We start from the raw sequence: 25,435 nt of genomic DNA, 5'->3' as shown, positions 1-25,435 counted from the left end.
AAAAGATTATGCTTTTTTTAAAAAAAAAACCAAATGTGTGGGTAATCAATTGAAATAGCAAGCTAACCAGCTCCTGACAGATGGGGTGGTATTAATGCATCTCCAAAATCATCTCGATTTGTACCTCGTGGCTATGCAGCCCTTGAGTGATCTCTGGTAAAAATAAATAATAATGTGTAATTGGCCATTTGTAAGATGGCTTCTGTACAAAGATCCCTACGGGTGGCCATCCTACTTTAAATTAGTTTTAATGATAAAACCAAATGTTTATATTTGTTAACCAGTGTAATGATCAGTAGACTAATGTAAAACTGTTCTGCGTAACGTATTTTATGATACCTAACTTGGTGGTGCTGCCCAGATAAAACCAGTACAAAATTTCAGAGGGCTCCTGGTCAATGAGAAAGTAGGTAGCTGTGGTCAGGAGGGCTTTTGAACAGATCTATTTGGTGGGCGAATTATGTCCTTTCCTGTTGAGCATGCCATTCACACAGTCATTCATCTCTTAGTCACTTTTCATTTGCACTATTTGTAATATTCTTTACAAGAGCCAGTTTAGTTGTTAAAGCAACATGCTACTGCAGAAACTAGGGGACTGAGAGTTCTAGTCTTAAGCTTAAACGGTAGCAGGGTGACTTTGGGCCAGTCAATCCCAGACCTTGGAAGAAAACAATGGCAAATCACTTTGGAAAAATGTTGCAAAAGAAATTGCAGGAACCAGTCTCAGCAGTCACCAGAAATTAAGACTGATTCAAAGGCAGCATACCAAAATGCTCTATGTAGGTCTACTCTTGAAGGTTGCTCCAAAGCCAGCAGCCAAAATGCTGAGTGGATGCACAAAACTGCTGCTCTGTTAAAGGCACTGACTTGCCAAAGGGCTTCTGGTTGCAGTTCATGGATGTTAGCTCTTTATGTTAGTTACTTGTAAAGTTCTTTAACAGCTCAGTTCCTAGCTAGCTACAGGGATGTTTTTCTCCTATGGTTATTGCATAAGTAAGATGTGAAAGAATTGGAAACACTTGTTTCCGGCTATAAAACACAGACATTGTGATATCTAGAAGACATTTCTTGGTAACTGTCCTGTCCTGTGGAACAACATGTCCACTGAGTTATTTGTGGCCCAACACTTAGAGACTTCCATAAAAACCTGGCTCTTGTCATACCTGCAGGAGAATAGACTGGTCTGTAATATGACTAAAATATATTTGTGGTATGCTTCCCAGTAAATCCTATGTATAGTATTTGGTTATACTGTTTCATTTTCAGTTGTTATTTCTGGACATTTTAGTCCTATTGTGTAAAATCTCTAGAGTCACTTTGATTAAGGTAGCATAGGAGTTGACCAAAGGGAAAAAAAATAGAAAACATAGGCCATAAAGCTGGAAACATTCTTACTTACATAAGATTATCACCTGTAAAAACTGGAATATGGCCATGCTAGTTTTATTATCACACTTCAATCCATCATACAAGTTTTAAGAGATGGGAGGCTGAATGTATGTAAACTGGTTTGCTGAGCTCTTCTAATTCAGGTGCTGTAAAAAGTAAAGGCTGCTATTCAGAAGTTTGGTGGGCATGTTCTCCTCATCTTCTTCCCTGAGTTGGAGCCCTAAGAGCAGGCAAGCATTAATTTAGGTAGTCTGAAATAAAGCAGATGATAACACAACAGCTTGATGCACTGGCCAATTTGAGAAACTGCAGTATGATTTCACGGATCCTTAGTATGGTTTCACAGTTTGTTACTGGACATATTTGTTCTAGTATTAACATTGCATCTTTGGAAGATAGAAGAACAAGTAGCACAGGAGAAAAGAGAATATAAACAAAAATTAGGCTGAGGGAAATAAATTAGTTAAGTATGTACAGGATGAAGAGTGGAAAAAAATGGGAAATAATATGCTATTGATAGTTCCAATTTGATATAGTGGTGAAAATGCTGGCCTACAAACCAGGAGACTGTCCTAATCCTGCCTTGAGCATGAAAACTGGCTGAGAGAACAAGCCAGTCGTTCTCAGCCCAACACTCCTCACAGGGTTATTATTGTGTGGAAGAAATATTAGGCATATTTGCCACCTTGGGTTATTTATATATATTTTTTTTAAAGGTTGAGTATAAATAAACTGACCAGGGAGGCTTAAAAATTCACACGAAGTATCAAAATTTTGGAACAATTTTACAATATTTTATAACAAGCCTTTGATAAAGAAAACTCAGTACGGTAGTTACAGTATGTTTAATGAAACTGGTCTGTGGCTTGGTATTTCGAGTAAAATGTATATAAGAACAAGTCATGCAAATGGTATGTTTATGTAAACAAAAACATGAAAATGAAGTAAAAATTTAAGAAATAACTAGTATGTCATAGATATGAAGCATATAGTAAATGCTACAGTTTTCCATTTCATAGCTTATTTCTATGCAACAAAATTATTGCTATTTATGAGTGAAATAACAGCCTAGTCTTTTCTGGAAGGGTAAATAACCTGAAGAGTTGAATTTCATGATTCCTGGGTGATTTAAAGCTATGTTTCCCATTTATAATCCTGGTATTTTATCTATTAACGTAACTGTCTCCGATAAGCAAAATATACTGTCTGCAATGTATGACACAATTGTACCAGAATTTTCATTCCTAAACAAGGCAATTGTTAAGTGAGTCAAGGCCTTTTATGACCTTTTTTTGCCATGTTTGTTAAATGAATCACAACAGTTGTTAAGTGAATCATGCAGTGGTTAAGCGAATCTGAGTTCCTCCATTGATTTTGCTGGAAAAGTCACAAGTGACCCAAGGATGCTGCAGCTATCATAAATACATATTGGTTGCCAAGTGCCTGAATTTCGATTACATGACTGGAGATACTATGATGGTTGTAAGTGTAAGGACCAGTTGTAAATCATTTTTTTCAGTGCCATGTAACTGAGTAGTCACTAAATTAATGGTTCTAAATCAAGGATTACCTGTACTCCACTTATCTAGGAAATGCCCTAATATGTTATGACCAGGGCAGAATCATACGGGCCCAAATCCTCTCAGATCAATATGCTGGATTAAATTATAGCCTGTTAATCTACACAACGTATCTTACCCAGTTTCTGTTCCAGAAGAAATGGGGGATATTTTTTTCTGTACTGCTCCAGCTGAAATTTCAATACCATGTCCTTTAAAACAACAATATATCTGTAAAGAGCTCTGAAAAATATATCCTGAGAATGATCAGCAAATTCAAGCAATTTAAAGCACTGTTGATTCAAATTACAGACCTGAAGTATTAATTCACCCATTTTACATTAAATGCTGTGGAATTTAACTGTAGCTCAGTAGTTGTTCATCCTAAATCCTCTTTTTGAACGTTACTCAAATAGAGGTATGATCTGTGCTGTTTGTATGATTTCACTTTAAAGTTAAGTCAGAGATCTTAAGCATCAATTTTAGCTCACCCAAATACTATATAAATAAATAAATAAATATGCTAATATGAATGTCAGTATAACTGGGAAAGCAAACAATGAGAACAGTTACCTCTCCAATTTATATTACTGTACATGCTTTTGCTAGATTGTCCTAAAATTAATTATTCTTTCTTTTAAGCACCTTACGTGAATAAAAATTATACAATCAATCAGGGTGGATTTGATTTAAATCGAGTTGATTTAAATCACAATTCAAATCATGATTTAAATCACTAGTAAAAAGGCTTGATTTAAATCAACTTGATTTAAATCATAATTTTTAAAGAGCAACTGTCATCTCTGCTACTCCTTTGACCCACTGTTGACTCACCGATAGTCCCAGTGTTGCAGAATATACAGCCTCATGCTACATAACTAAGCTCCATTTCATGCTGAATAAACTAAATTATTTATCTTAAATAAAAAACAATCTTACGAAAGATTTTTACCCCAAAAGTTTTTTATTAAAATAAATCCAATAAAAAAAAATAAAAATCCGATTTAAATAAAAAAAATCTGATTTTTTTTATTTTTTTAACAAAATCATTGATTTTTATCCACCCTGCAATCAATCTTGTTTTTAAAATAATAGTATAGAACAGCAAAAAACCTGAAAACTATACATTAGACTAGATTATGTAGTTCCATTATATGTCAAATTAATATCACATAATTATAAATTACTACAGTTGGTGTATTATTAGCTAAACTTGATTTTATGTTATAAGATTTCTATAACTAGAGAAGATTTTTTAAAAAGGATTTTCGATAAATTCTGTATTGGACATAAAATTCTACATATACAGCAGAAGGTTTCAATCTTGGCAACTTTAAATCATGTGGACTTCAACTCCCAGAATTCCACAGGTTAACGTCCACAGGTCTTAAAATTGCCAAGATTGGACACTTCTGATATATAGTATCTGCGAAGATGGCATTACTGGTAAAATATACCAGTAGGTGTTGTAGTTCTGATGGGATGGCTTTAAGCATTCAGTATTTCTAAACATTATTTCAGATACGTTGTCTCCTACCTGTTACAGATGGGCCAGTATTTGCCCCTTGTAATCTATTCTGAAGTAGTGTCCCCACAGCATTTGTTAAAGTTGGTTCTTTTTTGGAGACTCCTTGTTTCCCCTAGAAAACAGAGCGTACATAACTAAACAGCATCACCACAGAGGCTCAGAGTGTAATATAATCATTTTTATATTTAAAAATATCTTCAAAGGAGCGAGAATAAAAGAAGATCAGACATTGATATTGATTGAGCAATTTTTAGATATTCCCAGTAAACTTCACTTGGAAGGGAAATTCCTATCTAAATAATTTTCCTAATTCATTACTGTCTACCGCATAACTCTGATTCTCAGTTAACTGACTTTGTCATAACAAAAATCGATTGAAAATTCTTTATAATTGTTGCGCAAATAGACTGCAAGTTTTTAAAACTTTTGAATCCCAACCCAACCAAAACCTAGAATATTTCAGGAGAAACTACTAGTTCTACTCCTTGTTTGCTAACTAGTAAACTAGAGTATTACAATCTAGTGCGATTTTCAGTTAATTATATGAATGATAAATAGGCTAAAGGTTATAAAGGACAATTCTGTGAGTCTTGATAAACACGGCAATATTTGCAGAAAACCATCAAACTCTTGCTTCCAAATAGAGCTTTAAAATCTCTTGTATTCTCAATTTTTTATTCCAGCTCTACTCATAACCATGCTACTGGACAGAATAGCAATAGCGTTAACTGCACTCTAAGGCAGTGGTCCCCAACCTTTTTATCGCCGCGGCCCGCTGAGTGCGCGCAGGGGTGGGGGCACGGCCCAGGAGCTTTTGCGCACGGCCCATTGCGCATGGCCCAGGAGCCTTTGCGCTGCAGCGTTCATGTCCCCCGGCCGCTGCACGGCCCGGTGCCAGGTACTCCACGGCCCGGCACCGGTCCGCGGACCGGGGGTTGGGGACCACTGCTCTAAGGAGTTAATGGAGTCACCATATTGCCCCAAACAATCTGGGTCCTCATTTTATGAACCTGGAAGAATGGAAGGCTGAGTCAACCTTAAGCTGGTCAGGATCAAACTCCTGGCAGTGGGTGGAGTCAGCCTGTAATATTGCGTTCCAACCACTGTGCCTCAATGGCTCATTAATAAACCACAGTTTATAGTATATTAATAAAAACATAATGTTTGTTGCCAAGCAAAGCCAATTCTTTTCACTTACAACCTTCAGAAAAGTTTAAAAGTCTCACTAGAAAGTGAGGTTCCAAATGACAGAACCCAAATTTCTTCTAAGATTTTCCTTATAATTTTTTTGTTTTGAGCTCAGCATGTAAACCACCTAATCCTCCTCTGGCCAGTGGAAGAACTGTTGTCTTCTCCCCAAAACATTCACTTTGAATACATTTGAGTATGGTTAGCTTTTTTTTAAAAAATTATGGCTTCTGAATATTTTATTCACATAATTGATCCACCATCTTTTTCTAAGTTTTGGAAAAGGTGACCATTAGGAATTCTAATTTAATATTCTACCCCAAAGAAAGCGTTTATGTAATAAATGAAAAACAATTCTAAAACAATTTAAGGAAAAGTGAAGAACCATTACTGGAAAAGAAAAAGTGAAGTAGTTTGCATCTGTTCCTTATTCCAAAGGATTACTTGTTATTTCCTAAACCTGAAGTGAAAAAGCCACAATAATGACAGGATTTTGGTCAAAATTATTCAGATTAACAGAGTCGGAATGGACCTTGTAGGACATCTAGTCCAACCCCCACCCCACCCCCAGGCAGAAGACCCTACACCAGTGATGGCTAACCATGCCAAAAGCAGGGGGAGTGTGGGGGGGTCATGCACACGCATACCCACACCTATAATTCAATTCCTCCCCATGCCCTGCCCCCACGCATGCGCACGCGACCCCTTCGTGTGACTCCTGCTTTTGGCACACGACGGGAAAAAGGTTACTGGTGGGCCTGGTAGGCCCATTTTTTTGCCCTCCCCAGGCTCCAAAGGCTTTCTTGGAGCCTGGGGAGGGTGAAAACAACCTTCCCCACCTCCTAGAGGCCCTCTGGAGGCCAGAAACAGCCAGTTTCCCAACTTCCGGTGGGCCCGGAAGGCCCGAAAACCAGCTGGCTGGCTCACACATGCATCCTGGAGCTGAGCTAGGGCAACACTCGTGTGCCCACAGATATGGCTCTGTGTGCCACCTGTGGCACACGTGCCATAGGTTTGCCATCATGGCCCTACACCATTTTCTGTCAATGTCAATTGGAAGAATTCCGACATTTCTCTCCATTTCTTTCCCAGATTAGCCATCTTCCTCCATAAAAGGGAGGAACTGACAATCGCAGCCCAAGACTGATGATCCTTCAAAAAAGGATAAGAGAAAAATGGTAGAAGCAAACAGCTTGAATAGAGTCCAGTTACTTACTGAAGCTGGTTTGCCTCCCTTCTGGCCTGGGGCAAAGGATCGTCTGGCAGCTTGTTCTTTGCAAAAGTTGATGTGCCTTTCTCCAGCAGTCTGATTAAACCTTCTCATACAGTAAGGACACTGAATATAATCTGAATACAATAAAGCAGCATGACTATCTCAAATGATACTTGGAGGATGGGTGTATAAATGGCAACTTTATAGAAATGGAGCAAATGAATGAATGAATGATATTTCCATAGTTCTACTGTTAAGAGAATGCTATAGAAAGCTGTTGTACTTCAAGCCCTAGGCAAGAAGAGGGAAAAGTTAATAAATGTTTAGTAATTGTCAGAATTATACCAGCTTTTGACTCAGAAAGTTATCTACTTTCAGAGAAGAATGGATTGCATATACAAATATATTTGGTCATTTTAGTCATATTCTCTTTAGTATTTATAACCTTTTCTTCTTTTTTAAATTACTTTGCTGGAAAACAGTAACCAAATGGAAGAATATTTAGCGTAAAGAGCCACAGAGATGACCTTGGCGAAAAGGAGAAATGGTTACCAAAACAAAGACAAACATTAAATCCAAGAAACAGAAAGTATGACAAAGAAATTCAGACAGACTGAATTCTAATTCATTGGAGTGTGAGAGAGAAGGAAGGGCAAAGACACTCCAGCTTTCAAGATTTTAATTATTATAACTATATCAATAAAGCCAAAGCTTCCTGCCCTGCCTCAAAGGCTGACAGCTGGTTACCTAATATATTACAGAATGTTTTATTCAAAAACATTCCAAATTATTTTTTCAACTCTTTCAAGTTTTGAGATTAGATAGAAATGCTATTTGAAAATATGAGGGCCACTACTTATTCACTGAAAGAATCACCATCCGCAGCCATCCTATAGTAGGAAAAAATTAGGCTGAGAAACCTTTAGAGACTATTACTCTCTACAACCATGAGCCAGGGATCTGCTTTGGTTCTTCCAACCAACTTTTCTATTTTTAAGCCAAGGTGTAGTTGCAGTACAAGTAAATCACCTGGGTTAATGGACGGAGGTGGTGGTGGTGGAAGAGGACGGCCTTCTTTCATGGCACGAGTTGCAAGTTTAGCTGCTCTGATGGCCGAAATAAAATCTTCATGCTGTTGTCTCCAATTCGATTTTTTCTCCCGTCCATTCTGCAAAGGAATTAGATTTCCCTTTCGTCAATCGGAGCATATATTAATTACTGGTGTTGTTTTGAAAAACAATTTTAAGAGATTTTGTACAGATTATGAATAATAAAAGAATTCCAATGGCTATTATAAGAGGCAGCTTGAGTAGTGGTTAAGGTTTAAGTTATTTGGCTGGAAATGGGGATACTATGAGTTTTAGTCTTGCCTTAAGCACAAAACCACTGGGTGACCCTGGGGAAGTCACACCTTCTCAGCCCTAGGCAGCAGGCAATAGCAAACCACTTCTGAAAATGTCGCCTAGAAAACTGCAGGGACTAGTCCAAGCAGTCTCCAGGAGTCAATACTGGCTTGAAGGTACAAAATATGTATATTATTATTATTATCTGTTTAGGACAAACAGAATTTCCCAGGTTTGCTCTGTTGTAGGAGATCCAATAGTCATTGGTTGGGAATGATGGTTTGGAAAAGGAAATTGCATGGAAAGTCTGAGAGAGTAGGACAAATGGAAGGGAAGGAGAGTAGTCCATTACATCACATCTTTTCTACAGGAACATAAATCAATGTACCTAATACTCCATTTTTTTCCCTTCCACCACAAGCCTGAGAGATATACTGGGCTGAGGCAGAATGACTGACCCAGAACCATTTATTTGCTGTGGCTGAAAATATGGATAAGGTAAGAAGCTAAATTCATTCATCCAGGTGGAATAACATGGTTGAATCCTGAGAGCAGCTACATGAATGAGGCAAAAATGGTGCACCCTTAAAGTTTACATTTCTAGGCCTGGAAATAGAAATGTCACCTCTTTGCTAATAAGGGATGAGCCCCCAGAGGTGGGTTGCCCCCGGTTTGGACAGGTTCGCAAGAACCGGTAGTAAAACTGGCTGGAGGCTCCACCCACTGACCCCGACAGGAAGCTTCTGCGCATGTGCAGAAGCGCACGCAGCCCCATTGCGAACTGGTAGTAAAGGTAAGTAGAACCCACCCATGATGAGCCCCTAATGCTATTCCTGTTAACAGCATTTATTTCAAATGAATATTGGCAGGGCAGCAGAAGACAAATAATGTTCACTCCATTTTATATCAGATAACAAAAGATTGGAATTCCAGGCATTAGCTAAATATTGGTGATCAAGTAATAAATGTTATGGGATCTTACAAACCTCTATATTAGGACAGCCCCAACCTACATAAAGAATCCAGACACCCCCTTCTTCAGCTCCAAATCATCCCAATGGCAAGACTTAAAACATATTGATGAAAACATGGGAATGGTGTTGACAGGTCTACCTTCACGGGTGGCTTCTTTTTCACTGTTGGGATGTCAGTTCCCTGTAGTCGTTGTTTCAAGGAATTGAATGGCTTGCGCTTCTTGTTGAAAATTTTTTTGCATATCGGATTGTGCCTTGCCTAAGGCAAAGAAAAAGTCATATGGTCACATTCCGAAACTAGCACAGTCCAGTGCTGGGTTGCCCCCTGGTAGTAAAACCGGTGGGAGGCTCCGCCCACTGACCCCGACATCATCAGAAGCAATCTGCGCATACGCAGAAGCTTCTGCGCATGCACAGAAGAGTGCATGCTCGGGCATGATGCGAACCGGTAGTAAAGGTAAGTAGAGCCCTCCCCTGGCGCAATCATATATTATTTTTGATTGTACTTCAAACTCTTTCTTCCCCTCCCCCAGGGGGGGGATTATGATCATTTCAACCTTTAGTGTATTACAGTACCTTGATGCTTAACTGGGAATAATTATGTGCTTGTATGTCACATAAAATTACAGGTTACTTCTATATACCCCAATTCATGGCATGTAATCACTGTTTTTGGTAGGCTAATTGACTAATCTGTTTTGAGTCCAGTTTAACAGTTAGGAAGGATTGTGTATCAGAGAAAAACTGAGCCGGTGGCTATTTTTAATCTGTATGTATCGGATTTATATCCCACTTTGTTTATCACTTAATTATAGGTGCCATGTGCAGTTAGTAATTCCAAATGTTCTGTTTAATTTTCTCTGAATTGTGATACAGATGCTGGGAAGATTTATAATACATGACTTAGAACCCTACCTCAATTTAAGTATTTTGGGTTTTCCCTTCCCTAATATGTAGTTACCGATAGTTCTTGATTTACGACCAAAATTGGGACCAGAATTTCTGTGGCTAAGCAAGACAGTCATCAAGTGAATCATGCTGGATTTTATGAACTTTTTTTGCCATGATTGTTACGTGAATCACTACAGTTGTAAATCCTGATTCTGAATCAATAAACATGAAATTCCAGAGTTGAGATATATCAACACTCTCATTTAGTACAGAATTATACACTTTGATGAACAAGTCTGTGCTTTACAAAGGCTTTTGTTTTGCTTGCATAAATCAGTACAATTGTCATCAATCTTCCCGCTAAACATCTTCCCTTGTTTCTGAGATGTTCATTGAGTGAGTGTGTTCAAAACAGGTACAGTTTCTTTTTCTTTTATCACCTAAATACATTCAGTACAAAATGCTCTTATTTTACCAGTGCTTCCTGTGCAAAATGCCTTCCACAGGTGTCGCAAAGAAACAAATTTGGTGCGCCAGCCTCTGTGTGGAACAGGAAAAATTACTATTTATCTCTAAAGTATAAGCAGTTTTCAAACATCTCTGTAAATATAGTCTTAAGCATCCTTCCTAAGTCTAAAGGAAATAGATTAATATGTAGTATCCAGAATTTATTTTATCTGCTATGAAGGAGTAACTGAATAGTATACCCTACAGCTGAGTTAAAAGTAAGTTCCAGGGCTCAATAAAACTTAATTCTAAATCAGTACACACAGGATTGCCCATTCAGGCAGAATATAATGACTTAATACTGTTATGAATTGCATTGCAAGAACAGTCCATTTTATATTTCTTAGGTTATATATGTCTATAGCTTTAAAAGTGAAATATGTCTTGAACCTTCTGCCTCCATTGAATTTCTTAATGTAACTTTGAGGTAAAGGATGCAGTTTTAAGGAAAATCCTCAGAAGCTTAAGATAAAAACTGACAAAATCAATGGCATCATCTTGCAGGGGCTATTTCAGGAATTTTCTTTCAACGTACAGATTTCTTTGAACACAGATACCTTAAAAAATAAAATGTTGCAGCAAGTCATTTACATATTTATTGCTTTTAGGATTCTAAAGAAACCTAACAAATGTTGCTTGAGATAGAATGTTAGGAATAGGAGTCTATATGCTAAGTAGAGTAGATATTTCTTTAAATTACACTAAATAAATATTCTGAAACATTTAAAATATTTTTATCCCAAATTTTAATTCAATACCCTCAAGATACAACAGTTTACAAAAATAAATAGTTTGTGGGGCTATTTAAAAACTGTTTAGGAATCCATCTGAAATTATCAGAGAATGACAGCGCATACAAAAACATAAGAGTTTATTTGGCTTTTGGCTTTGGCACTGTGGCTTATTCAAAAATTATCAGCTTCCTTAGCATCATTTGCAAACCTGACTAATGTCAGTGCATTTACTGTATATTAGAGAATCATGGCTACGCAGTCCTTGTGATTCCCATTAAGTATGGTTATATCAGTCCTGATCAAATATAGGTCATAGTACAGGAGTAAATTAAATATTCTTAATTGTGCACTTATATTTTAATTCTTTACAATCTTTACATTATGCTGAACTTAAAATTATTTGAGGGGTCCTGGCGCCCTCTCAGCTTGATTGTTTACTTGCAGACAGTATTAGTATTATCAGTACAAGTGGGGTGTTGGATTTGTTCTCAATTCTGCAAGTAAACAACTAAGCTCAGAGAGCACCAAGGACCCCTCATTTCAACCTGAGCTACAAAAAATTCTCCTTTATCCTTATTCTATTGCTTTAGTATCCAAAAGCAAGAGTGTTAAAGAAAGTTAGGCTTGTTCTTCTCCTAAGAAACCATCCAGGAAAAAAAAAGACGTCAACAATGGCTACTTAAACCAATAGAAAGGTTTTTTTAAGAGTTATATCACTGCATGGGATTTATCATAAGATAGTAATTGAATAAAGGCTACATATACTTCTAAACACATCATGCAGATACCAGTTTGAAATACTTTTATATAAAAACACTGACAAATTGTTTCACTGTGATATACAGTTACCCAACATTCAAAATAGCTATGTTGTTGGGTACTTCATACCTGTGGCATATGCTTTGTTTTCAGAATCCAAACTCATTTCATAGCGCAGTGCTTTCAGGTTCTCTTTAATATTATTTTTTTTCAGGGATACAGATGTACCTAATAGCTGACTTTCTGTTGTCTACTTCCCTTGCTTGCAGGATTCCAAGTGAAATGTCATTGGCTGACCAATTAAACAATTATGACACAGTTCACCCATCATGTAATGATGCACGGTATTATGTATTTTTGCTGCCTTACTTGTAAAATAATAAAGGGAGGATAGAAATTTAATAAATAAATAAATATGGAACCTTTAGCCAGTTTCAAAGCTGCTTTTAAAGACAGCTTCTTAAAGAGTGGTACCAAAATAGATCCCATTAATATGAAATTTTACAGATTCCTGTAAAATCTTAAAACTTAACTTCTGCCACCTAAGCCCAGTAATTTTCCTTGAATCTCTCTCCTGTATACCAAGAAATATAAAATAAATTCATCCTCCTCCTAGCGTTATTCCCAACAGGTGCAGGATTCGCTTTTTGAATTGATGAATGCCATCTTGTATATCAAACGTAGCATCCGGGTCCAGCTGGGCAATTTTCATATCTCCATTTCTTGTGTCTTGCCACCTTTGCTTCAGCTTTCCACAGGGTGTTTTCCACTTGTGTTAAAATGGAAGGTGTGGGGGGCTGCTCATAAGACATGGCCATACCAGTGTTTCTCCTGCATTTTCTTGGGTATTGGCGCAATGCCCATTTGCTGTCATACTGTGTCATTGCTGACATAGTCAGGAAGAGAGACACCTAACGACCAATAAAGCATGCGCAGCTCCATGGGGTGTAAAGAGCACTCAATGAATTTGGTGATTGGCCAGCATTCAGTGCCATAAAAAGCTACTGGGCATACCATCCTTTTAAACTATAAAAGTGAATTACTTTTATTATAAAGAAAGGTGACAGATGAATTTGAAAAGGGGGTTTATTGTTGCTGTGAAAATAGAAATACATTACCCTGATTTTATTGTTGTGGTAACCAAAAAACTGTTTCCATGTAAGTAAACACTGGTGGTTAGACTTGTTTAAACAACATTGTCATTATTTTTACTCTTTTGGCGTGTTAAATCAAAAGTATCTTTTCCAGTTAGCAGCCAGAAGGAAATGGCCATCGTCCTTAACAAGAAGCAGTTCTTCCATTATGACAGCTTGAGTCCTTGGAGATTCTGTTTCACGTTAAGCAACTCTTTCTCTTGCCTTGTCTTCTCTTGCTTGAAGGCCGACTTGTTTGCTTTCTTTTCTATCCTGCGTTCCTAATGGGGAAATAATTTACAATATTAATGTACTGCTTCATGAAAGTGTTCTCAAAGCAATCAGCATTGCAGATACAATTTCAGCAATATCTGGCTCAAACTCTTGGCAGAAGAGGCTTAGTTCACTGAAAGGAGGCCTAATTTTTCAGATGTTAATCATTCCCTTCATACTTTTTAAAGTAGGGTGCAGTAGACGACCAAAATTCAGGACCCAGTTGTGGTTGTAAATGGAGGACTACCTGTAACTTAATTTTTTTTTTTAAATCCCCCTGTGTCTCTACCATGTAAGAAAAACAACTAATTTATTGATATTATCCTTTAATTTTACTTAGGCCTGCCATAGCACAACTTCTAATTAGGTTCATGTCATTTCTTTGTTCATTGGGATGGTTTTACAATTGCAAGTTCTACGTGTGTATGAAGCCACAATATCGCTAAAGCTAAATTCAGTGCCTAAATGGGAATCCTAAATAATCTATTTTGAGTTCCATCCTATGGGAATAATATATACACTAGGCAACATTTCAATTACTTAATATATATTTGAGTTATGACATAACAGTAATCCACTTTGCTTCAGTCAATTACAGGTTAATAAAGTTAATTAATTAAATAATTTATTTTAAAAATTAAAATAAAACTTACTTTTCGCTCTTCTTTGATAGCTTGTTTCCTAGCTTTCCGATCCTCCTTACTCTCATCCTTAGAGCGTGGCTGTGTGGATATTCTTGGCAAATCAGAGTCATTAATCCTTTGCATGCACTCAGTCTGTTTAGCTGTAGGTCCTCTCTGAGGCAGAACATCTAGTGGGATTCCTGTCTTCTTAGACACTTTAATTGATTTAAGCTATAAAAAATACATGGAACTAATGAATATTTTAAAACAATGAGTTAACTGGGTCAATGAAACTTGCAGAAGCCAAAATACTAAGCCAGGTAATAAACTGAATAAAATGTTTAGGTGCCATTGGGAGGAAAAATTGGTACCTACCGTAGGTTAATTCATGTTTGATATATGAATTCCTTATACATACAGTATATATTCATTCACTCATTCATCCCTGTTCAGCACTTTGATAAATTACAAGATGGATCAAAGTTGGGTCCAAGCTTAATCCCTTCCTTCCTCCCTCCCTCCCTCCCTTCCCTCCCTCTAAATCTTAACTTATATGCATCTAGATTTTGGAGGTGAGGACTACTAGGAAAGGGCTAACTTTCAAAGAGGCAGACCACAAACTCTACATTATTTCTACAATATGTTATCTTGTTATCTCTCTCTCATACACACACACACACACACACGGCTGTTCAACTCACACAAAATAACTTTGGATGGTGTATAACAATTGAATAAAACAGCAGGTGGATAAAAACAATAATTATAAAAGGATAAAAAGAAATAATTAAGAATATTATCAAAACATTTTAAAATATACAAACCTCATGGAGGCAGCAAGAATAGCAATCACAATGGAGGCAACTAAAATTGTCTCCAGTTCCCAAAAACCCGAAGGCCGGATGATATAACTAGGTCTTGAAGAACTTCCTAAACGAATAGCAGGGAACGGGTGAGCCTAACTTTCAGAAGGGGAGAATGTTTTATAAGGAGAATGTCCTGGCAGAAAAGGCCTGCCTCCTGGGACCCATCTAAGGCAAATCCCTGGCTGATAGAAACCGTAACACGTCTTCCCTGTTATATCTAAAGGGAAGTCAATTTGTGACTTTTTTTTTGCCAGGTACTGGCATTTATTTCCAGTTTCCAGCAACATTTTGGAGAAAATGGATTCCCTTAACTATCATAAAAAAGTTTGTAACTTTGAATCCAGTTACATGATATTTCAGTGTACCATTACAATGATTACAAACCATAATTTTGAGCTCAATTATGGTGGTAAGTCAAGGACTACCTGTAATTAAATTAAAAATCTCCTTAGTCAATATTTTGAATATACTGCTAATAATTCTTTGGATCCCATTCATTGCAACAGTAAGTCTTTAAAGTGTAATGGAAACTTCCACTCACCTTTTTTGGCACCTCAATAAGTTTTGGATGATTGTATAAATTTGAATAAGTACCTTAAAGAGAAGACATAATATCAAAGGTTAGCTTATTAAAAAACTAATTTTCTCCTGAACTTTTGATTTGAAATGTTATTAATAAACAATTTTTAAACCTCAAAATATCTATGGAGGTCTTTGAGGCTAATGAATGTGTATGATAAGTAGGTATATTAAAAAAAGCAAAAGCTGCTTAAAGGAAATAAGTAAACTTGACCCTTAGCAAAAGTAGCATTATTCCTATAAAAATATTTATAATTCTGCATGAGGTGCCCTTAGTACTCTCTGTTTTATTACCCAAACTAGGTAACTCTGCATATTGCTGTTGCTAATAAATGCCAGATTAAGAAAGCCTTTTATGGGTGACCTGATGCGGATTGTTGAGATGTGACTAAGTCTGGAAATTTCTCTTGGAAATGTGCCTATGTGAGTCCTGGGTGAAACAATTGTTATATGGGAGTCTTTGATGGCTTTCAAAGGCACAGCTCCACAAGTTACTGGATGTGAGAGTCTGTTCATTAAATTGGGGTCTAAGGATCAGTTGAAATCCCTGCATCCTGCTGCATAGCAACATCCCTGCCTGAGCGCCTTGACTCCATCTCAGGGTTGATAGTGGAAATCCCTAGGCTTGGGGAATTTCAATCTGCATTCCTTGGGAATGGGCTTCAGGGTCCCTCAGGAGTTCATAGTCACTATGACAACTGTGGGCCTATCCCAGGTCATCTAGGACCAGTGGTCACACATTTGACCTCTTCTTTTTCTGTTCTTGTGGCAGCAGTGGCATAGTGATCTGGAATTGGAAGACCTCTCTGTGGCTCTCCTGTCATGGTAACCTTGAGATTCTCTGGTACTGCCCTCTATCTATCACAGGAAGGCTGGACCTATTCGATCAGTTCATCTATGGCACCTAATGGGCCCGGAAGGGTTCCAGAGGAGATGGGGGTTGTTCTTAATGGTCTGCAGCACACTCTGGTTCTGGCTGTCACTTGGAATAAGAGGCAAGGCTTTGGACCAGATCATGACCATACAACCTCTCCTGGTTCATGGATCCTGTCACTTTCCAAGATTCAAGGAACAGCTAAGGGAGATGAAACGGGCTAAGAGATATCTGGAGTGTTTCTGGAGTTCAGTGAGGAGTGAACTTGACCTAACATGGGTGAAGTTTTTAATGGTTTTTATACAGTATATTCTTTATTATGTGCATGGCATCCAGAGTAACTATATGAAATGGGCAGCTAATACAAATATATATGAATGAATGAATGAATGAATGAATGAATGAATGAATGAATGAATGAACGAACAAACAAACAAACAAACAAACAAACACTCACTTAAAATGGATTCACAATCCCATTTTTCTTTTGGTTTTTCAATGATTAAAGTTACCATTTCTTCAATCTCATCTTCTTCCTCATTCAAGGGCAACTCTGTTTCTTTCTCGGTTTCAATATCATCAAGTTTCACACAACTTTTAAAGAAAAAGAAACATACAGAAGGAAAAAAAGCTAAATTTAAAATTTTAAAATACTGTGATTTTTAAAAACCTGTCAGCTTTTCTTACTTAAATCAGTATTATTTAGACTAGCTATTTACCTGACAGTATGGTCATTAAGTAGATAATCAAGGGACTGACCCAATTTTACGACTTTTTTTAGTGGTGAGTTATTAAATAAACATTGCGATTATAAAGTATTTTTTGCCAGAAACCTGAAATAAATGCTGGGTTTTGACAAAAACATCATAAATTGCGGTCATATGACCATGGGACATTTATTTATTTATTAAATTTCTATACCGCCCTACTCCCGAAGGACTCAGGGCGGTGAACAGCCACAGGATAAAACACATAAGTACAAAAATTTAAAATAGAATAAAAACAAATTAAATAATTGGCTGAACAAATTTAAAATACCCCATAATTTAAAAACAAATTAAAATTTACATTTAAAAAGGGGAGAAGATTTAGGCCAGGCCAGCTTGATGAAATAAAAAAGTCTTAAGCGCGCGACGGAAGGTGTGCAGATCCGGGATCCTCTGTATCTCCAGGGGGAGCTCGTTCCAGATCGTAGGTGCCCCCACAGAGAAGGCTCGACATTGTTTGGCCGACGGCACCCAGAGGAGCCCGTCTATGGGAGCGTACTGGCCAGTGGGAGGCTATTGGTGGTAGCAGGCGGTCCCGTAGATAACCAGGTCCTAAGCCATGGAGCGCTTTAAAGGTGATAACCAGAACCTTGAAGCGCACTCGGAAGACCACCGGAAGCCAGTGCAGCTCGCGCAGGAGGTGTTACATGGGAACTCCACGTCGCTCCCATAACCACCCGCGCGGCTGCACTCTGCGCCAGTTGGAGCCTCCGAGTGCATCTCAAGGGGAGCCCCATGTAGAGAGCGTTACAATAGTCCAGACGAGAGGTGACGAGGACATGAGTGACTGTGTGTAGAGAGTCCCGATCTAGAAAGGGACGCAACTGGCGGATCAGGCGAACCTGATGAAAAATCCTCCTGGTCACGGCCATCAAGTGTTCTTCTAAAGACAGCCGTGAATCCAGGAGGACGCCCAAGTTGCGAGCCCTTTCCGTGGGGGCCAATGATTCGCCACCAATAGTCAGCGATGGCACCAGCCATTGCAAATGACTGTAAATGCAGGCTGGTTGCTGAGCTCCTAAAATGCATTCATAGTTTGGAACAGTGTCATAGGTATCTTTTGGAAAGGATATTGTAACTTAGACTGGTTGCTAAACAACTGGTTCATAGACCTGTTAACATTGTAATCAGTAATCAATCCAGATATAACCAAAGTCTTAACTAAGTTCTTTCCCCAAATGTACCACAGCCATATGATTTAAAAATTATTTAAAAAATATATTCATTTTTTCATTATTTAAAAAATATATTCATTTTATCACCAGATGTTTTACTGAACTCACTAGAGATCAATTTAAAAAGATACCAGTAATTAAAAAGATTCCCTCCTTTTAGGATTAGCAGAAAAGATGAAGCTCAAGCCACCTACGACGATCATTGCTCAAACTCTACATAGAGAAGAAAAGCTTGGCCGAAGCCTACACTGCTGTTCGGGCATGAGGCAATACTTCCTAAAGTTACTTTTAAAGGACTGAGTTAATTATGCTTTAAATCACAGGTCTGACATTAGTAATATTACTGTTCTATCTATAAACTGTTCACTGTTGAACAGGTACACAGAAATTTTCTAAGAAACATACTACCCAGTAAGAACACTTTACATACTCCTTTGCTTTCTCTCTGAAGTAGTCGTTCAAAACTTCCTGTAATCGAGCACTGTCATTTTGGATGAAACCTTCTAATTCAGCATTATCCAGTGGTCCAATTTCATCATCATCAAATCGTTCGAAAAACTAAATATAATATATATATATATATATTTAAATCAATTCCATATGCTTTCAATAACAAACTTAGATCACAACCCTCAAATACATTTTAAAACAAATTTAAAATGTATTTGAGGACAATTATTTTACATTCCCTCCCCTTTATATAACCAACATTTTCCATTGATGAAAAAAGCTCATGAAACAAAAGTTACTGTTATCCCAGTGATTCCCTTTCTATCTAATTTATATAGCCACCTATCTCACAAACAGGTGATTCTGAATGGCATACAACAAAACTAAAACAATAAATATCTAAAACCATCATTACTGGCAAATATTAAAGTGTTAAAAACTAATTCTTTTTAGGCAAAAAATAACGTACAAGTCAAGGTAAGTCACAGCATTAGATGCAGTATTATAAAACTCCTTAAAATTCTTAAAGATAAACACATTAATAGAGCAATAGTTTTACATACAAGGGGTGTTAAGAGATCAGAATTAAAATTAAGTAATATTTTCCAAGTATATGCCAATAATTACAATAACTGTTGTAAGTTTATTTCACCTTCTCAAATCTTTCATCCAGAAGTGTCAGTTGTTCATTTCTTTTCATGACTGAAGAGGTCATGGAATACTCTGTGAAACGGCTCTTGGTTTCTTCTTCCATGAAGAGAAATTCTTTCATCTTCCCTTTAAAATCACTGTCATCTGACAAAGGACCCTCAGAATCATATTCTTCATCACTCTGAAAATCTTCCCCATCTTCTTCCTCCTCCACATCTTCCCAAGCATCTTCGTCTTCAGATAAGCTGGCAATAGCATATACATTAATTGGCTTCCTTAGATTTACACTTCATTTTACTAGTATGCTGATTAATACTTCATGATTTTTCATGTACTACTGTACAGTATAACTAAGAATGAAATAGTAATCAATCAAGACCTGAAAAAGGTATAAAGAGTGGAATAATTTTGATACACCCAGTATTGGGATTCCCTCCCCAGGAGAAAACTGATTAAGATAATAAAAATATAGTAGTATGTTTTTCATTCCATTACCAAGATAGTTCCTTCTCTTGTTCTAGGCTTCCAGGTTTATTAGCTGTTAAAATGAAGTCATCTTCAAGCAGATTATCTGGATTGTCAAAATCAAAGTCATCATCTAGTGCTGCAATAATGTCGGGATCAAGATCCGGTCTAGGCCCTATTGTTAGATAAAAGACCACGTTAAAAAGCAGTTTTGACAGGATTAAGTAATTTCTCAGAACTTTCAGTTTCCCTGAACACAAGTTATTTACCAAACAGAAAAAAATAACTCACTACAATAGCAAATAGTTAGAAAATTACTTTCTCTTGTTACCCTCAGATCACACCTGAGCATTTTTCAAAAATTTTTCAGACTGAATTGAATGGAAACGTGAACAGTGTTGTCTTCTTGCCTTGATGAAAATAATGTGTTGGCTCAGTGGCACAAGGTATCCATCAAGGCAAACAACAGCTATCCTATAAAACCCTTATAATTTATCTCTTTTTACAGATTAGGACAGTAACAGAATTCCTCAAATCACATGTACATCACTAATAATGTGAAGGACAGATTTTTAAAAAATTAAGGAAAAAGTTTCATTTTACACATCGAAATATAAGTGTACATTAAAAATGTAGTGTAAATGAAGTACCTGGAACAGGAGCAGCTTTGTTTAATAGTCCCACATCTTCTTCAAATTCTGATGCAAATACTGAGGAGGGCAGATTAATGGTGGGAGCCTAAAGAACAAACAAGATGTAGCATTTTCTTTTAAAATGTTCAAGAGACCAAGTGTCCTCAACTGAGTTTCTAGCATATACTTTTCAATAATACAATGTATAAATCTGTTCATGTCCTATAATAAAAAAGTTTGGAATGCTGTCAATAATTTTATTAGCAGCACTAATGTATCAAAATGAGGTTGTTTTTAGATCTATCATAAAAGAATTCAATGGGTGATTGAAAAAGGTATGCGAAAATCAAAAACATTGTTTAAAAATGTAAACATTAAATTTAAGTACTACTACTAGTTTGATTTGAACATACATAATAGTAATTATAGGAGATACCACCACGGTAGCCAAGAACATTTTTACTTACTGGAATAAGTTGAATTTCATCTTCTACCTCCCCTTCTGTAGACACTACAATCCTGCCTTGATTTGGGAAGCTTGATGGAACAAGTTCAGAAGGTCCTGAAGCTTCTTTCAAATGTTGCAAGTAATTGTAATCATCATCAAAGAACACTCCATATTTCCGCTGTTCTTCTTTTCTTTTTTCATCGTTTTTCTAAAGGCATTGAAGAAAATAATTAATGAATTTAGCTAATGTTGCTGTCAAACAAAAGAAAAAAAAAGCATTTCCAATTACTTTCTACACATCTTTGTAGCAATGTTGATGCTCAGAGAATTCAGAATTCTTCTATTAGAAAAAACATATAGAGTAGAGTAGAGTAGAATAGGAATAGAACTAGAATAAAATTCTTTATTGGCCAAGTGTGATTGGACACACAAGGAATGTGTCTTAGGTGTATATGCTCTCAGTGTACATAAGGAGAATAAAATACATTCATCAAAAATAAAAAGATACAACACTTAGTAATAGTCTTGACATTTTTTCTGCAGCATCATTTCCCCACAATGGTCAACTCAAGTGTCTCCTGAAAGTCAATCCATAAGCAGGATAGCCTTTCCCCATCCTTTCACCTAAAGTAAGCATTAGCCTGCTTTTCTTCAGCTTTGTCATTGCTTATTACCTTTAATGTAGGCAACAGAACTCTCTGAGGTGCACTATCATCCGCCGTCAAAGGGTCCTTCTGACTTCTGTGCACTACATGAAATGTTACAGCTTTTTTCTTTTCTATGAAAGGTTTTTTCCGTCTGTGAGGCTACAAAACAAGAGACAGTTCTCTGAAAATGGAACAAAACTGATAAGGGTTTCAGTTTATCTACCTAAACAGGTTATTCAAATCCTCCCTAGGAATATAATTGTAAAAAAAAAAAATAATAACAATTTTTAATGCTGCGTAGTCTCTGATCTGGGCAATCACACAGACCAAATAAATAAACAAATCTGTTTCATCCTTATTTAGTTAACTGATGCATACTAAGTATTTTGAATTCTTTTAGCTTTTTAAAATGTGTTAAATGTAACCAGAATAGATTGATCTGAGCTTTGTTGGGATGGTTTGTCTGGTTCCAGGGTTGTCCACAACACAGAGTAGTTTGTAGTGCTCTAGACATCTTCTGTCACAGATATGTTTGGATCATCCCACTGCAGAGAATTTCCACAGTGAATGTTTTTCCCATTGAAACGGTAAATTTTATGCCTATAACTTGAGATGATTCTCAAGTTACTTGACTTTATATACTACATACTACTGAAATATCTCTTAAGTGTATAACAAAAAGCATAAAACCAAATCAAAGCCAAAGATAGCAAAAAGGACAATAATTAAAATAAAAAGAACTTTTCCCTAAAAGTTTTGTTTTAAGGCGTTCCTAAAATACAAACAATGAAGTTAGATTCCACAGTTCCAGTAAACTTGATACAGAGAAGACGGAAATGCAAGTTGCCAAGAGACAACCTTCATCACAAGTAAATCATATCAGCTAATCCCAGCATATCAGGGAGGGGGAACAATGGAAATTATAAAGGAGACATTTGCTCGGTTAATCCTAACACAAACCATTTAGATTTTAAAAATAATAAGTAATTTATGTCTCATCAAGAAACAAATCAGCAACCAACACAATGCCTTCAGTATAAGAATCTGACTCCACCCTAACAGCATCTAGGAAAGTAAGGTGAACAAATACTTCCAAGTGTCACAGTTACTCCAATCTTCATGAAAGAAGACAGGAGAGGATAGTTATGATTACTTTTTCCTGGTTAAGTCCCATATCATGTGCAATTTGCAGCTACCTTTACCAGGTAGGTACCTCACACAGATATCCAAGTGGTGGCATATTGTGGAAACTACACATATCTAATGGCTTCACATAATTTGGAAAAACTTACCTATTCACAGGAAATTATATCCTGAAAACCTAAAAAAAAACAGTTAAGATTTTCAGTGTTGCTATGTGAGGCCATAAAACATGTGTAGCATCCAGACGCTGTCACCACTTGGATTTCCGTGGAAGGCTTCCTGCCGGCAAAATCCTAATTGATCTGGTCATATATCCATTTTTTTTAAAAAAAAATATTGTAAGTTTTCAAATGGCAAAGCTGTTCTTGATTCCATACCATTTTCATTAACGGTCCATTCAGCACAGCTGCATATTTCAATTCACTGCATTTCTAAGTAGCACGGCCTCAGATTCAGTGCCTGTGTGGCATTACAGGGCATCATGTGCAGGTGCCTCTATCTGAATTTTCCTGGATTTCACCCATCCCAAAATGTCCCTTCCCCCCAAAAGTTACAGCAAGTTCATAAATGATCTGCCACTTGTGAGATAGTCAGATTAACAGAGTTGGAAGGGAGCTTGTAGGTCATCTAGTCCAACCCACTCACTCCCCCCCCCACCTCCGCCCAGGCAGGGGACCCTACTCCAGAGGTCTTTAAACTTGGCAGCTTTCAGACTTGTGGACTTCAACTCCCAGAATTCTCCAGCCAGCTATGCTGGCTGGAGAATTCTGGGAGTTGAAGTCCACAAGTCTTAAAGCTGCCAAGTTTGGGGACCCCTGCCCTACACCATTTCTGTCAACGTCAATTGGAAGAATTCCGACATTTCTTTCTCAGATTATCCATCTTCCTCCATAAAAGGGCGGGAGAACTGACAACCGCAGCCCAAGACTGTCAGCCTGCTCAAGCCTGAACTTCACGCACCGCTCACCATTGTGCGAGTCTCCGACGCTAATGGCCGTCAAGCGTCGAATGCTCTACGGAAACTCGCGAGCCGAGTTCTCAAACGGGCAACTCCACACCTAACGCGCTTTGCCGCTTCCCGTTTTTCCGGTTCCGGAAACGGATCGTCAGTGTTCCCGAAGTTGTCGCTCTTAGTTTCCGATCTCGTTGGTGCACTTCTAGCCATCTTGGGATATACCAATTGTTGTTGAAAAGGGGGGGGCAAGCAAATAAATCGGCTGGCTACAATATCCAGCAAGCTCAAGGAAGATCGTCAAGAGAGAATGGAGTATACAGTTTTTCTTTCCATGCAATAATAGCGTGTTCATGCCGGGAATGATCCCAACAAAATCATAAGCCTCAATAATGCGCTCTCCCTTTTCCAGCGGAAGTATTGGTAGAAAAGAGCAACGGTTTAGAAAGGGCTAGAGCGGCATAGTTGATATCATAGATGTCTCTTTATTGGGGGGGAAAAAAAACCTTTGGTATACCGGAAGTGCCCATAAAGATGAGATGTAGCGGTTTTTGCACGTGGTCTTTTGTCTGAGTGATGTGCGTCACTATGTGAAAGACTATTAAACCACTATAAATATTACAGTTTATAATATTGAATTACAGAATAACAAGAGTTGCAAGGGACCTTGGAGGTCTTCTAGTCCAACCTCCTGCTCAAGCAGGAGAGACTATACCAATCGGAGTAAATCCCAAAGGTGCTTTTTTCAAGAGGCAACTGGACTTTCTGTTTTTTATTTGAAGACGTTTCGCTTCCCATCCAAGAAGCTTCTTCGGCTGTGGCAAGATGCTTCCATTTCCCACCATCCAGCCAGAGCTGAAGAAGCTTCTTGGATAAGAAGCGAAATGTCTTCAAAGAAAAAAAAACAGAAAGTTCAGTTGCCTCTTGGAAAAAAAGCATCTTTGGGACAACCGTGGCCTCGATGACAGAGAATCTATATAGGCAATCTGAACAAATGGCTGTCTTGTCTCTTCTTTAAAAACCTCCAGTGATGGAGCACCCAGTACTTCTGAAGACAAGCCATTCCACTGATTGTTCTCACTGACAGGAAATTTCTACTTAATTCTAGATTGGATCTCTCTTTGTAAAGCTTCCATCTGTTACTTCTTGTCCTGCCCTCAGGTGCTTTGGAGGATAGGTCAACCCATCTCTCTGACAGCCTCTCAAATATTGGAAAATTGCTATTATGTCATGCTGAGTCCTTTGTTAGACTAGTCATACCCAGTTCCTGCAACTCTTCAAACTATGCTTTAGCCTCCTGTCCTCTATATTTATCTTTGTTGCTCTTCTCTATTCAGTTTCTGAGTCTCAACATATATATATTTTATTGTGGTGACCAAAACTGGATGCAATATTCCAAGTGTGGCCTTACCAGTGCAGCATAAAGTGGTACTAACACTTCACATGATCCTGATGCTGTCCCTCTGGGAGTGCAGCCTAGGACTGCATTGGCTTTTTAGGCAGCTACATCACACTGTTGTATTAAATGATTGTTCACTAGGACTCATAGATCCCTCTCAGAGTTACTGCTGCTAAGCCAGGTATCAACTATTCTATACCTGTGCATTTGGCTTTGCTTGCCTAAGTATAAGATCTTATTTTTCTCATCACTGAATTGTATTTTGTTAGGTAG

General features: G+C 37.5%; 2 protein-coding genes across 4 annotated transcripts; both read right to left on the bottom strand.

Annotated features, from left to right (window-relative positions):
- Positions 1–1,427: 1,427 nt before the first annotated feature.
- Positions 1,428–12,918, bottom strand: ZC2HC1B (zinc finger C2HC-type containing 1B). Of its 2 annotated transcripts, none has more exons than XM_034418952.2 (8): positions 12,215–12,918; positions 10,561–10,625; positions 9,334–9,453; positions 7,907–8,045; positions 6,881–7,011; positions 4,486–4,588; positions 3,088–3,160; positions 1,428–1,640 (listed from the first exon to the last, which is right to left on the bottom strand). In XM_034418952.2, exons 1-8 carry the CDS (start codon positions 12,249–12,251, stop codon positions 1,610–1,612), a joined length of 699 nt encoding a protein of 232 aa, XP_034274843.1. In that variant the 5' UTR covers positions 12,252–12,918; the 3' UTR covers positions 1,428–1,609. The 2 variants fall into 2 exon arrangements, with proteins under 2 accessions (XP_034274843.1, XP_034274844.1); XM_034418953.2 differs by having other exon boundaries at positions 1,428–1,609.
- A 235-nt stretch (positions 12,919–13,153) lies between these two features.
- On the bottom strand, positions 13,154–23,941 carry LTV1 (LTV1 ribosome biogenesis factor). Of its 2 annotated transcripts, none has more exons than XM_034418951.3 (11): positions 23,779–23,941; positions 21,696–21,827; positions 21,041–21,229; positions 20,592–20,679; positions 19,972–20,116; positions 19,478–19,721; positions 18,806–18,933; positions 16,891–17,027; positions 15,522–15,574; positions 14,145–14,345; positions 13,154–13,499 (listed from the first exon to the last, which is right to left on the bottom strand). In XM_034418951.3, exons 1-11 carry the CDS (start codon positions 23,779–23,781, stop codon positions 13,386–13,388), a joined length of 1,434 nt encoding a protein of 477 aa, XP_034274842.2. In that variant the 5' UTR covers positions 23,782–23,941; the 3' UTR covers positions 13,154–13,385. The 2 variants fall into 2 exon arrangements, with proteins under 2 accessions (XP_034274842.2, XP_034274840.2); XM_034418949.3 differs by having other exon boundaries at positions 23,189–23,804.
- Positions 23,942–25,435: the final 1,494 nt, after the last annotated feature.

Source organism: Pantherophis guttatus, chromosome 1 (genome assembly GCF_059756535.1).
Source record: "Pantherophis guttatus breed Tessera chromosome 1, ASM5975653v1, whole genome shotgun sequence".
Lineage (NCBI taxonomy): Eukaryota > Metazoa > Chordata > Lepidosauria > Squamata > Colubridae > Pantherophis > Pantherophis guttatus.
The sequence above is the reverse complement of the archived record's forward strand: the minus strand, read 5'-3'. Positions and strand labels throughout refer to the sequence as shown.